Source organism: Rattus norvegicus, chromosome 6 (genome assembly GCF_021556685.1).
Source record: "Rattus norvegicus strain SHRSP/BbbUtx chromosome 6, alternate assembly SHRSP_T2T, whole genome shotgun sequence".
NCBI classification, from domain to species: domain Eukaryota; kingdom Metazoa; phylum Chordata; class Mammalia; order Rodentia; family Muridae; genus Rattus; species Rattus norvegicus.
In genome coordinates, this window is record NC_141539.1 from 130569391 (window position 1) to 130582139 (window position 12749).

Genomic DNA, 12749 nt, shown 5'->3' on the forward strand with positions numbered 1-12749 from the left:
TCTGCCGGCCACGAAGTCAGCATGCTCTGCACACTTTTTCAAAGGGAGCCTTCCAAAGACCACAGTGGCTCTGTTCCTAGGCAAGCCTAAGGATGCACATCCTTAATCGTGGAACTGAGAGAATGAGGAAGGGGGATCCTGGGTGATGTAGCAAGGCTTCATCTCAAAACCCAAACCCACAGGGCTGGAGAGATGGCTTAGAGGTTGCTAACATTTATTACTCTTCAAGAGGACCTGGTTTGGTTCCCACCGTTCACAGGTGGCTCGCTACTCTCTGTAACTCCGGCTCCATGGGGTCTGTCTCCCTCTTCTGACCTCTGCATGCATCAGGCACCCACATGGTGTACAAATGAACACACAGACAAGTACTATCATACTCATAAGAATAAAACCTCACAACAACAACAACAACAACAACAACACAACAGCCCTACGAACAGCTCCAAGGTTAAACAAAAAGGCCACCCCCCCCAAATTGTTTTTAGATCTCCTCAAAATGCTTTAGAAGGGCTAGAGAAACGGCTCATTGAGTAAAGTGGTTGCCTTGCAAGCCAAAGGATAGGTTCAGATCCCCGAACTCATGCAAATACCTGGGCACAAGACAGCCACCTGCCACCAAGCCTGATCAGCAAGCTCCAGGCTCAGTGAGAGAAGAGAACTCATCTCGAAAACTGATGTGGAGGCCAGGCTGAGGCACTCCCAGTGCGGGGACAGCATTCCAGGAGGCAGGAAAGGCACGGTGGTTGGCTTTCTCCCTCCAGTGCTCAGGGAACATCACCAGGAAGGCTGAAAGGGCCTAAGAGTGGGAGGGAGTAGGGACCTAGCCTTTGTACGCTTAACTCCCAGTGGCTATGATTAACTGCTTGAGACCTGCCCCCGTAACTGGCCCATCAACACCTTGTCAGAGAAGGGGGTAGAGGGGAGACCCTGTTCCCTGAGGAGCTATTGACAGTTAATGGTTGATGGGGTGAAGGGACAGACAAACCCTTACCCAACCCATGCTCCTGTACACAAAGCAACCCACCATTGCACATGCATTTACACACACACACACACACACACACACACACACACACACACACACAGTGATTGAAGAAAGTAAGCGGTGTTGGGGGGGGGTTGGGAATCCATGAGGCAATGTCTCTGGGCCTATCTCTCTGCTGGCAAACAGGCTCCTACTCGGAGAGGAGAGCACACAGGAAACGTGTGCGTCTCACACAGGCCCCCTTTCTTCTTCTTCTTCTTTTTTTTTTTGGTTCTTTTTTTCGGAGCTGGGGACCGAACCCAGGGCCTTGCGCTTCCTAGGTAAGCGCTCTACCACTGAGCTAAATCCCCAGCCCCTGGCCCCCTTTCTTCTTAAGTGCTCTGTGAGATGCCTGACTTGCCGCTTCCACCCGACTGCCAATGTGACGGGTTGAGTGCCATGTCCTTTTGAATGTGTCTTTTCAAATGTCTTGCTCCTCCACACGTTTACCAACACTATGAAACGTGTCTGCCTGAAGTCCGCAGCGAAGGGGTAATGAGTAAACTCATCAGTAACTCCGCCAAGGCAGGAGTGACACTTCCCCACTATGGTTGGAGCCAGCTTAGAAACTGGTGGTATCAACACTAGAGCAGAGGTGCCAGGGTGAAGGATCCTTATGAAGTCTCCCCACCCACAGAAGCGGCTCTAGCAACAGACAATTCTTAAGTGTGAAGCAAAAACAAAGAGGAAATATTTTAATTTTTTCACAAGTATTCTTAACGTCATCATACTTTAGTTACACTAACAAGTTACATTTTTCACAAAAATACTTGTACAGAGGCGTGTTCTTATTTACATCCAGAGTTGCCATACTTAGGGGAGTCAGGACACTCAGCAGAGGATGACTGTGAGGTGAGATGACCTAACATCAGAGACAGGCTAGGAGGACTCACAGAAAAACTCAAGTGGGAGCCTAAAAACTCCCACGAAAAAGTGAGCAGCCAGCCACACAGACAAGGCTAGACAATTGGAACCAGTGTGTGAGACAGGAGAGTGTCTTGGAGAAGGGTGGGGCTGCCCAGCCCCAGGCGGCCATGAGAGGGAGCAGCTGACAACATACTCACACCTGAAGGCAGCCCAGCAGCTCTCTGAAGCTGACTCCAGTGAATGACCTGCCCCACCCCAGTGCTGGTCAGAGAGGGCCTCTGAGTCCCATGCCTACGGGAACTGGTGAGGTTCAAACTGGTGAAATACTAAGTAAGACTCAATGGTTTCCCCACAAAGAAGTCTATCGTGGTGGCTCGTGGGAATGCTTTTTCTGTCTCAAATGGAGACCATTTCTGAGCCACGCTGGCTGACTTGCAACAGTGCCCATGGACTCTCTCAAAGGTGAGTGTGGCCAGCACAACCCTGAGAATGTCCTCACCAAGGGCCAGCAAGTGACATACTAGTGTTCTTAAGAATAGTGGCTGGACCTTCCTGTGAACTCACACAAAACTTCCTGATTTAAAAGAAAAAAAAATCTTCATTTCTGATACACTTCTCTACACTATACAGATAGTCTTTCTTTTCGGCCAAAGTACAAACATTCATATTTGATTACTTTGATACCAAGTGGCCCAATTCAGCTGCAGAAAGGAGTATCCCCCTGTGTCCACTTGGTCCTTTCAAGGGACTTTAAACTCTATATTCCCAATGGCGTTTGAAGGTAGGGAGCGCTTCCCACTGTCCCTAGATCTGAGGGACTGTACTCAATACAGGCAGAAGTGGGCCAGTCTGGTACAGAGTACTCCATTAAAATGGAAGCCTACTGCTATGATGTCTGTCCACGTATGCCTGCTCAGAGTAAAAGGGTCTGAAAACAGACAGGAGAAAAATAGGGGTTCCAAGTCAGTCACATTTGGCAATCGCCATCAGTGATAGTCAGGGTTGGTGAACAGCAGAGTGACCGAAAACAAGCCAGCTTCCCTGACTTCTGCGGGGAGGGCTCTGGATGGACCGCAATAGCAATGGGTGGACACGTGCAGCCTCCTGCAGTCGGAATCATCAGCCCGATCCAACCCTGGATCCCGAAGGTGTCACTCTGAGAGGAGGGGCCTGGAGACAACACAGCTGCTATGGTATGGCACAGCCAGTGTCCATGGGATGGTGCCCCCCAAGCCTGGCATCACAGGTCTGGGCACAAGGTCACACACCATTAAAATAGCGTGTACATGCCACTGTGACCTAATTGCCCAGAAATCCCCACAAGTTTTGCCCTAAGAAACCTCTTCACTTACAGAGGGGACACTGGGGCTGAGTGAGATAAGGTGTCTTGGCCAAGGGAAGTGGTTTGCTTGGTGACCGCAGATGACTGCAACCCAAGGACGCTGCCAACCCACTACATGTCACTACAACACAAAAGCTGAGCGGACACCCTTGTAAAGACAACACAGCAGACGTGTAACTTAGAAGCATTCAAATACAGACAGGGCCTCACTAGAGCCTGACAATGCGCAAAGACCTAGAGACCAAACCAACAAACACCTCTGGCAAGGCTGAAGCAGATGACCTCTTTACAATGGCTTCATTGGTTTAACCAGTTGGAAGGACTGTCCGCTGCCCATATACACTGACCTTAAACATAACAGAGGAGAGAGGCGCAGGGTAAAGCCTGCTCAAATGTGACAGGTGACACACAGTGCCTGCTGCATTAGAGGGGCAGATACAGGCGAGTGGCCATGGCAACAAATGCCACTAGTACCTGCAGTGTCTGCTCAGGGCTGTACCTGACAAGGATAGAAGAGCAGTTCCATGAGGCCCACCAGCGGCCGCTCCAAGATAGCTTTGGAAGTTTCCTGGCAGCAAAAGGAAATCAAGTCTATGCAAATGTCTACGAGACTTTTTTTTTTACACCAGTTCTAAAGGTTGGGGTTGAGGACATGGCTGTGGCTGTGGCTGTGGCCGGAGTTGGGGTTGGCCTGGCTCTTTGTTCTGGGTTCTCAGAGGGTAAAACTGACTTTCCTTTCTCACACACAAAACAAATGCTGCTGTGGTGTCCAGCATCCCCAAGAGCCAACACTTCAGAACCAGAAGGGAGAGCATACAGCTCTCCGCAGCAACAGCCCTAGGTCGTCTCTGGTGGGCCACTCTCTAGGCACAGATCATACTGTCACTCCTCCTCCTCAGAGTGACAGTGGCAACAATCAGCTCTGAGGTGGCTCCACATGTCCTGAGGTCAGTCAGAGCACTGCATCAATGAATATGCTTTCAGAGAAACAAATGTTCATGGACATATACAACAATCTTACCTTTAAATAAAAATACTTTATTCATTCCCGACAGGTTATCAAATGTACATTATTAACCAAGTAAAAATGGTACTTTGAATTAGTCAACTAGAACATACCTGGAGTATTCTTATTTACCTTCCTAAGAATAAAGCCCACTTCCAATGTCCTTGACACTGACGGTCTGCACTAAGGACTTAACTATGGACACATAAGCAATGCGTGGGCCCCAGTCCACCACAGAGCTCACATTCACTTGCATTCAGGATAAGAAACTTACATTAGGGTCACCTTCCTTTACCAAAAACTCTGAGACATCTTCACTTCACATCATATCTATATAACCTTGTAAATGACACAAAGAACACAGCACACTTTGCGTCACATTACACACAGGCACACGCGCGCACGCGCGCACACACACACACACACACACACACACACACACACACACACACAAGATAAAGTGCAGCACAGCTCATTTCGTCTGTGACCCCACTTCTCCGGGTGGCAGGAGCAGGCAGCCCTGTGGGAGGCGAAGCTTGCTCCACCTGACACTGGAGCCCTGGCTACTTTGCCCTCCCTGTGGCTTCTGCCATTATAAGCTGAAAAGTCAACTCCCCGACTGTGGCGAGTGCTCCCCTTCCTTTAAGCACTCAACACTGTTTACGAACACATTCCCAATGAGCGCTTGTCAGTAACAGGTACAGTTACAGTCACTTTAATGAAAGCAAGCATTCAACATGGCAGCAAATCTCTAGTGACCGTGACACCAGCCACCAGCCACTCCTGTAGGCAAGTGCCAGGCCCTAAAACATCACAAGTTTTTGGCTGCGTGTTGTTCTGACATTAAATTATTTTCCTAAGAACTGCTTTTGTTCCTGAGATGAGCACATAAATTAAACTAGTTTTCTATGACGCGCCTACTCGGATGCCTGCTCCTCCCTCAGCCCCCACACACGCTGTGCGGTCACACTGGAAGATCAGTCCTCCCCGTGGCGCCATTTCTGTGACTCGTCCTGCCGAACATCTGGTCTGATTTGGTTTCTCATGCCACCTAGCACGTTTGATGTTGCTTCAGTGGCCACAATTAGAGGTTTGACCACTGCCGGTGGGATCTGGCGCAGGACTTCCCCCACAGCACCAGTGACTCCTCTGCTCTCGTGCTCTCGGGCCGCCGTTTCATAGATGGTCTGAGCTGTGTCTGTGATCCCCTGCAGAGGTGAGGAGGCAAAGGAGAAGAATGCACAGTCAGAAGCTAAGGGGCCCGCAGCAGGACAGCTGACCAACATGCCTCCACCCAGACCAACACAGAACCAAGCAAAGCCCCCGCTGCCCTCACCCGGCCCTAGATCTGATTGCAGCTGTCAGGAAAGGGCACCTGGCCTTCTCACCGCTACTGTGGGTGAGCGCATTCGCTGGGCAGGGAACCTCCACTGCACAGAGTGGAAAGTGAGCTGTGTGCTAGCAGCAATGCACTCTGACAGTGGAAGCCACCTCCAGCCGCTTCAAGCTCTTGCTGCCTTGACACTGCCCTGAATTATGAGCTAAAATAAATTCTTTCTGCCTTAAGTTCCTTGATGAAGGCCACACAAGCATAAGGACTGGAATTTGGATCCCCAACACACATATAAAAGATGGTGTCAAGTGTTTGTCTGTAACCTTAGCACTGGGATTACGAGATGGGAATAAAAAACTTCAGACCCAATTCTCTGGGACCCCAAAGGCTACTTCATGAGGTGCCATGAGGACTGCTGAATCTTCTGACTATTGTCAGGATATGGTTAGAAACACACCTAATGAAACCCGAGATGGAATCCTACAGAGACGACCGTGAGCTTCTCTGTCATAGTGGTAAGAAGGCAAAAGGAGGGAAGCGAGCACCCGGCCTCCCCAGGAGAGCTGGAGGACAGCAGCACAGCGCTCCTCTGCCAAGTCTCAGACCTGAGAGGACTGAGTCCACACACTGCTCCTTTGATTCCCACATAAACACGGTGGTATGTGACCCCCATAAAGTAAATAATAAAGTAAACACTAACGTGCAGGCTTCCATATCACAGCTCAACAGTTCTGCCTAGAGGACTTCTTGCACACATGAACTCAGACACAGCTACAAGACACTCCCCATTTCAGCATCACACAGGGAACAAAATGGAAACTAAATGCCCGCCCTGAGGGAGAGATGAGTGGTATGCTCCTATGGCTAGTACTGTGTAAATGGCACTGTGTCCATGGTGGACCTTGCAGGATGGGTCACAGGATACACACGATACTCTTTAGACAAACTTGGACTATGAACACTTGTTATGTCTGCTTAGGAATACGTGCCTAATCTAACTGTACAAACCAATCTAGAAAAGCTGTGACACTTCACCATAGTGAAGGCCTGGGAACGGGGCAGGGCTGGGTCTTCCTAATCAAACCTAAGGTAGGAGCGAGTAAAGCAGTGAGGACTGGTTGTTTGCAGCCTGCCCCTGCCCGCCCCTGCACACCCCTGCACGCAGCTCACCATTTACTACCCAGCTTTCTCCCACTCTGCACTCATGAGCCGCATGCTGCTACTGGCAGCTTACATTCCACTCCACGGATTCCTCCCAAACACTAAAGTCAGTGAGCACTCTTCGTGGGGGAAGCCAGGTGAGCTGGCCAATTTATTCTGATGTCAATTTAGTCTGGGTTACAGTCACTTGGGAAGAGAGCATCAACTGAGAAAATGTCCCCACCAGACTGGCCTGTTGCAAGCATTTTCTTCAGTGACTGATGTGACAGTGTCACTGATGGGCAGGTGATCCTAATATAAAAAGGAGGCTGAGCAGGTTCCTGTCAGGTTTGAGTTCTGCTCTGACTTCCCTCACTGATGGACTGCAAGGTGGAGTTATAAGCTGAAACAAAGCCTTTCAATACTTCCTCAAGTTGATTTTGGTTATGGTATTTCACCACCCAACAAAGACAACAGAAAAGTATACGAGCCAGTCCCGACTTGTCAGCTCAGGTCTCTACATACCTCTTTTACGACACTGTAGGCCTTGGCCACACCTTCCCTCAGGTCTACTGGCTGGTGGGCTAAGCGGTGATGAGGAAATCTCTTTGCCTTCTTGGGCTCAATGGAAAGGGTACTCGGAGACACCATATCATACGCAGTCTCTGCTGCTGCCTGGTCATTTTGTGGGAAGAAGTGATGAGTTAGAAGACAGTGTGGGAGCTGGGCCCCAAGTGTGGAGGGAGGGGCTCCACGGGTGGGAGGGGGGTGTAAAGAGAGCCCCATAGAGAGAGACAGGGCCTCTGCTTAGGACTTCCCTACTGTGAACAGGGACGGTAACTGAACTGCGATGACTCAGCTCCTCCCTCTTTATTACCCAGAATGCCCTTGTTACTCTGCAAGGCTTAGTACTTCACAGAGCAACTTCCATCACCTTTGTTTGCCACATTACATGTTCTTAAACTTAGCTCTGACCCTTTTACACAGCTCAGTGAAATAAATCCCCTGATAGTTCCCTAAGCCTCAGAACTAGGCATCTCAGTAACTCCTGTACTCGGGAGGCTAAAGACCAAAAGTATGAGATAGTCTGGGCTGTAGGAGCAAGACTCTGCCTCACAAACAAGACGAGACTAAGTATAGTCAGTCATTACAGTGATGTCTGCCTCCAACACCTCACACATCCTCGTGTTTCTGTTTGGAAACACAGTCCAGTTGCTGTCCAGGGCACCCATCTGTCCAGATGAGGCAGGCCAGGAAGTAGTACCTGTATGGTTTGGACCATTCTGTTTGTGAGTTCTAGGGCAGCCATTGCAGTTGAGGTACCAAAGGAGGCGGCGCCTCTCTGGAAGCCTCTGACGATGCGGCCGTCCTTCCGGTACTGCTCAATGGGCAGCCACACCAAGTCCTTCAGGCCTTGCACTAGACGCAGAAAGCACAATGAGAGCGTAAATGAAGAGAGTCTAATCTGTGGCTCCTCCTTCTCACTGAGGTCCCCAGACCCAGGTTTCCCAACAGAAACACTGGCTGAACCCTGTATGTGACTGAAAGTGTTCTAATAATCAAACAGTAAAAAAAAAAAAGGAAAGAAAAAAAAGTTGGGGGGGGGGTAGGTAAACTTCACACACACACACACACAGGCACACACACACAGGCACACACACACAGGCACACGCACACGCATACATGCACAGTCTAACCCAGATGGAGGATTCTGACCCTGAAACTAGAGGCAAAGTTTTATGTGCATATTAATATGCATGTAGGTTTCATAGAAAAATGTTCTTCACATAGACTCTGAAGGTAACCCACCTAATTGAACCAGTGAATGCATAGGGCCAACGCCTCCCAGGATTCCTGGTAGTTGGTTCTTCTTAATGTCGCTGAGCCATTCGGTGATTGCATATGAGAACAACTTGTCAATACCTAGCAAACTAGAGCAAATGGCTGTCAGTTCAGGGAAAAATAAAGGTGCAGAGAAAGTCAGGACTGCCTCTGTTTACAAGAGATGCTCCAAAACCAGCTAAGTGTTTCTCCACCACAGAGAGATATAAATCAGCTACTAATTTCCCAGTCTCAATCACCGTGGGTCAGTCAGAAGGCAGTGGGTACGATGGAGAGACAGATGGAGACACCTATAAAGCTTGGAAGGGTGCATATGCGTGACTGTCTCCCACTGTGCTTAGCCCTCCATCGCCCACGGCCCAGCACAGGCTAGCCTGACCAATCACAACCAAACCTGTGTACCTGCATTCTGAACGAGTTGATTTACAACCTCAGTGAGTCATCTGAGACACCCTAAGCAGCAGACACTCTCCCAAAATAACTCTGCTCCTCAAAGTCAACACTGGCCCTGATCGGACAGTGCTCTGATCCTGAGCATCCTACAGACGCATAAGCAAGTACTCTTGCCTGTGAGAAACTCCACTATGGCTACCCTAGCTTCAGTGCCCTCCCCTCACGTCTCAGCAGGTCTGTGCACTCACCCGTGCCGATAGAAGAGCCTCTTCAGCTTTAGCTCCGAACAGTTCAGCTGGGCCAGGCCGATCAAAATCCCAGCCAATGTACCCTGAGGCAGAAAGAATGGGCAATCAGTCCATACACAAGGGAGAGACCCAACATTTCCATAGCCGTTACTAGGGTAAGTTTAAGCAACACTCTTTAATGAAGATAAACACTTGCGATATTTATAGAAAAAGTATCTTATATGGTACAACCCATTATATCAGTTAATGATCAACATGTATGAAATTTCACTCACAGTACTTAGCATTTATTTTAAAAGCAAGTAAAGGTATTGTACTTTGTGTCAAAACACACAACACGTATATAAACTATGACAGCACCAAGTCCGTCTGGTACTTTTTTTTTTTTTTTTTAAGATTTATTTATTTATTATATAGAAGTACACTGTAGCTGTCTTCAGATACATCAGAAGAGGGCATCTGATCTCTTTACAGATGGTTGAGCCACCATGTGGTTGCTGGGAATTGAACTCATGACCTCTGGAAGAGCAGTCGGGTGCTCTTAACCACTGAGCCATCTCTCCAGCCCCGTCTGGTACTTTTTTTTACTGAATTGCTGAGGTGGGGGGAGGGGCTCAGAGGATGAAGGTACTTGACACCAAGCCTGCCGACCTGAGTTCAATCCCTGGGCCCTATGCAGTGAAGGAGACTCAGCTCTCATCCACCCTCCACATAAGTACCTCCCTGCCTCATGTGCTCACTCCCTCTATAATAAATAAATATAATTTTAAAAGATAATTTATACACTATATATCCATGCAGAGTTTCCACACCTGATCCATGGACACATGTTTGCCGTGATAGTCAAGCCGGATAGGAACTTCTGCCGTGAATCTGAATTCTCTGGGGGAACAAGAGGAATTATTTACATTCAAATTATTGACCATGAAATTAGACCTAATTTATTAAAAATAAAAACAAAACCACAAAATACATTATAAGCACATCTTATGTCCTTAATAAAAAAGTATGTCTTTTAGTTCCCCTTGTTTTAAAATCATGACTAAACAGATAAATTCTCTTTGTTTTCAACTGTTGTCACAAAATCCTTTTCTTAGTTTATTAAGTATTTATTTAAGGGGTTGGGGATTTAGCTCAGTGGTAGAGCGCTTGCCTAGGAAGCACAAGGCCCTGGGTTCGGTCCCCAGCTCCGAAAAAAAGAACCAAAAAAAAAAAAAAAAAAGTATTTATTTAAATATTCTCTGTTGTGTTTAAATGTATTTAAATATTGTTGCCAAAAACTTTCCTTGGTTTATTAAATGTTTATCCTTACGAAAAATGTTTACATATTCTCATACAAAGGACAAAACAATAAAAGTGACCTTCAGACTTAAAAAGCAGTCAGAAAAGGCGAGAAGACCACCCCTGTTCAATGTGAGCAGTCAGGCCCTGGCCTGGCCTCTGTTCTAACACCACAGGTGTGGAGGGTTAGCTCCACACACTTCGTGAGAACTGTTCAAATTAATGCTTGGAGGCAGATGCAATGCACCAGTGCTGGGGTGAAATTAGAACATACGCTGAGAGCAAATGGCCAATACAGTGAGCGGCCTTCCAAAGCTGACTGCAAACTGAGGGCTCACAACCTGACACACGATTCTGCCCTACAGAGTACCTCCTCCCCATGGACAGGACGGAACACTGATCATGTGTGCTCAGGAGCAGCCACTTGCAGATGGAGGCGGAAGACTCTTATGGCATCACTGCAAAGTCAGCGAGCAGATGGGTGATCATCAGGACCTTAGCTCGGCAGCTACCTGATCCCCGCAGGCCACTCTAACGCTCGGGGCGTTAGCTCATATCTGTGGAGCGAGTAACTGAGACACTACCACTCATTACCACTTCAGGGCTCCGGACCCTCCAGAACATAAATGAAATCTATAAGATACTGTCCATATTTCAAATAACCTAGCAAAGAATAAAAAAAAAAATCAACATTTGCCTAAGTAAACAGGTAAAACCACACAGGTCTGCCTTACATCAGTTAGATTATCAAGAATGGCACATGTCTGCATCCTCAGCTACTTGAGAGTAAGGAGGGAAGATTGAGTTTGAGGCTAGCCTGGGCCACACAGTGTGACCTGTCTCCACACGAAGTGTCACACTGCTTGCTTCAGGATTATGATTACAAATTGGCAATTTATATGTGATTACTACAATATCAGACTTGAAGTTGTCACTGAGATACAAATTTTCCTAAAGCAATAAGAGAATCTCTGCGGGGAAATAACAGAGGAGAACATTAACATTAAGTGCTGACCCGGCAGAGCTGGTATCTGTGGTCCTCCCTGCCCTTCCTACACAGCATCGTTTTACATCTATTACCACTAGACAGCATCTTTAAAACATGATGGCACTTGCAAATATGCCCTCTTGGGCCACTCCCAAGGTCTTCTCTCGAAACAGAGAAACTGGAGGTCCTGGAATGAAGGAGGGGTACAGAGAAGGGGGGTTCTTTGACTCTCCCCTTTCCATAAAGATTCTAGCCTTACCAACAAGGGCTAGGGAAGAGGAAAGGCAGAAAGAGAAGACGGGCTGGCCAAGGGGAAGAGTCCAGAGCGATGCCAGCTGGCCTCACAGCCAAGCTGCAGCGGTGCAGGGGGCCTGGGCTTCCCAGAATGCTCATCTGCCTCAGGAAGAAGACCTGGCTGGGACTGAGAGGAGCACACTGAGGGACTCAGCACCAGGGAAAAGAGCAGCATGTGGAGAGGAAAGAGGAGACACACCACACTGTGTTCATGAGGGTACAAACACCCACATAGAGACCTGAAGGGGCAGCAGCAGGAGAGGAACTTCCCCCAGCTACACAACCAGCAGGCCGAGTTTATACATCAATGTGAAAGAACACTGACATCACCTCATGCTTGTCAGCCCACCCACGCATTCCAGAACCATCTAAAACTCCACGAGAACTTCATTTCTTAGCAAAATAAATGCACTTACCTAAAAAACACAGGCTGGTCACTAAATGAAGTTTCCTCAACTGAGCGGTCCTCCTCCAGTCCATTACTGCCCTCTGCTGAATTGGCACTATGGTTTGGCGAAGGTTGTTTTGGCCCAGGAAAAGAAACCACGAGATTTGGCTCCTTTGAGGTACTCAAATGCCTTGGCAAACTGCAGGTGACATCAGCTCCAGGGGACTTTGTAACTGAAAGCACAGGGGCTTTTGAAATTAGCTCTGCTACGTTCCAGCACCACAGTAGTTAACACTGACGGCCTGCATCCTACACATTACACACTGAGGAAGCACTCCTATACGGAACATCTGCGCTGCCTTCACTCTTACTGCCTCATCGGCACCTGTACTGACTCACAAATGAACATGGAATGCACATTACAAGTGAGAAGCTGCAAGGACATTCTGGAAAACAGCACAGCAACTACAATCAATCTACCGACAGCCAGTCCTGACTTAGCAACAGCTAACCTCCCAAAGGAGAGAAGTGTGCACATCCAAAAACACTGAGCGTGGACATCAACTCTGAGCTTTTCCTAGCAGTGTGCAGTCCTGTCCTCTG

At 48.2% G+C, this 12749-nt stretch overlaps 1 protein-coding gene across 3 annotated transcripts in view; it reads right to left on the minus strand.

Annotated features, from left to right (window-relative positions):
- Positions 1-1686: 1686 nt before the first annotated feature.
- Positions 1687-12749, minus strand: part of Atg2b (autophagy related 2B) — a 70378-nt gene continuing 59315 nt past the window's right edge. For 2 of the 3 annotated variants that reach the window (XM_087553474.1, XM_087553475.1), the window contains 7 exons: positions 12175-12379; positions 10008-10077; positions 9196-9278; positions 8522-8643; positions 7977-8131; positions 7238-7387; positions 1687-5447 (listed from right to left, as the gene is read on the minus strand). In XM_087553474.1, the coding sequence (XP_087409600.1) occupies positions 5217-5447; positions 7238-7387; positions 7977-8131; positions 8522-8643; positions 9196-9278; positions 10008-10077; positions 12175-12379 (1016 nt within the window). In that variant the 3' untranslated portion in view covers positions 1687-5216. 3 annotated transcript variants of the gene reach the window in all.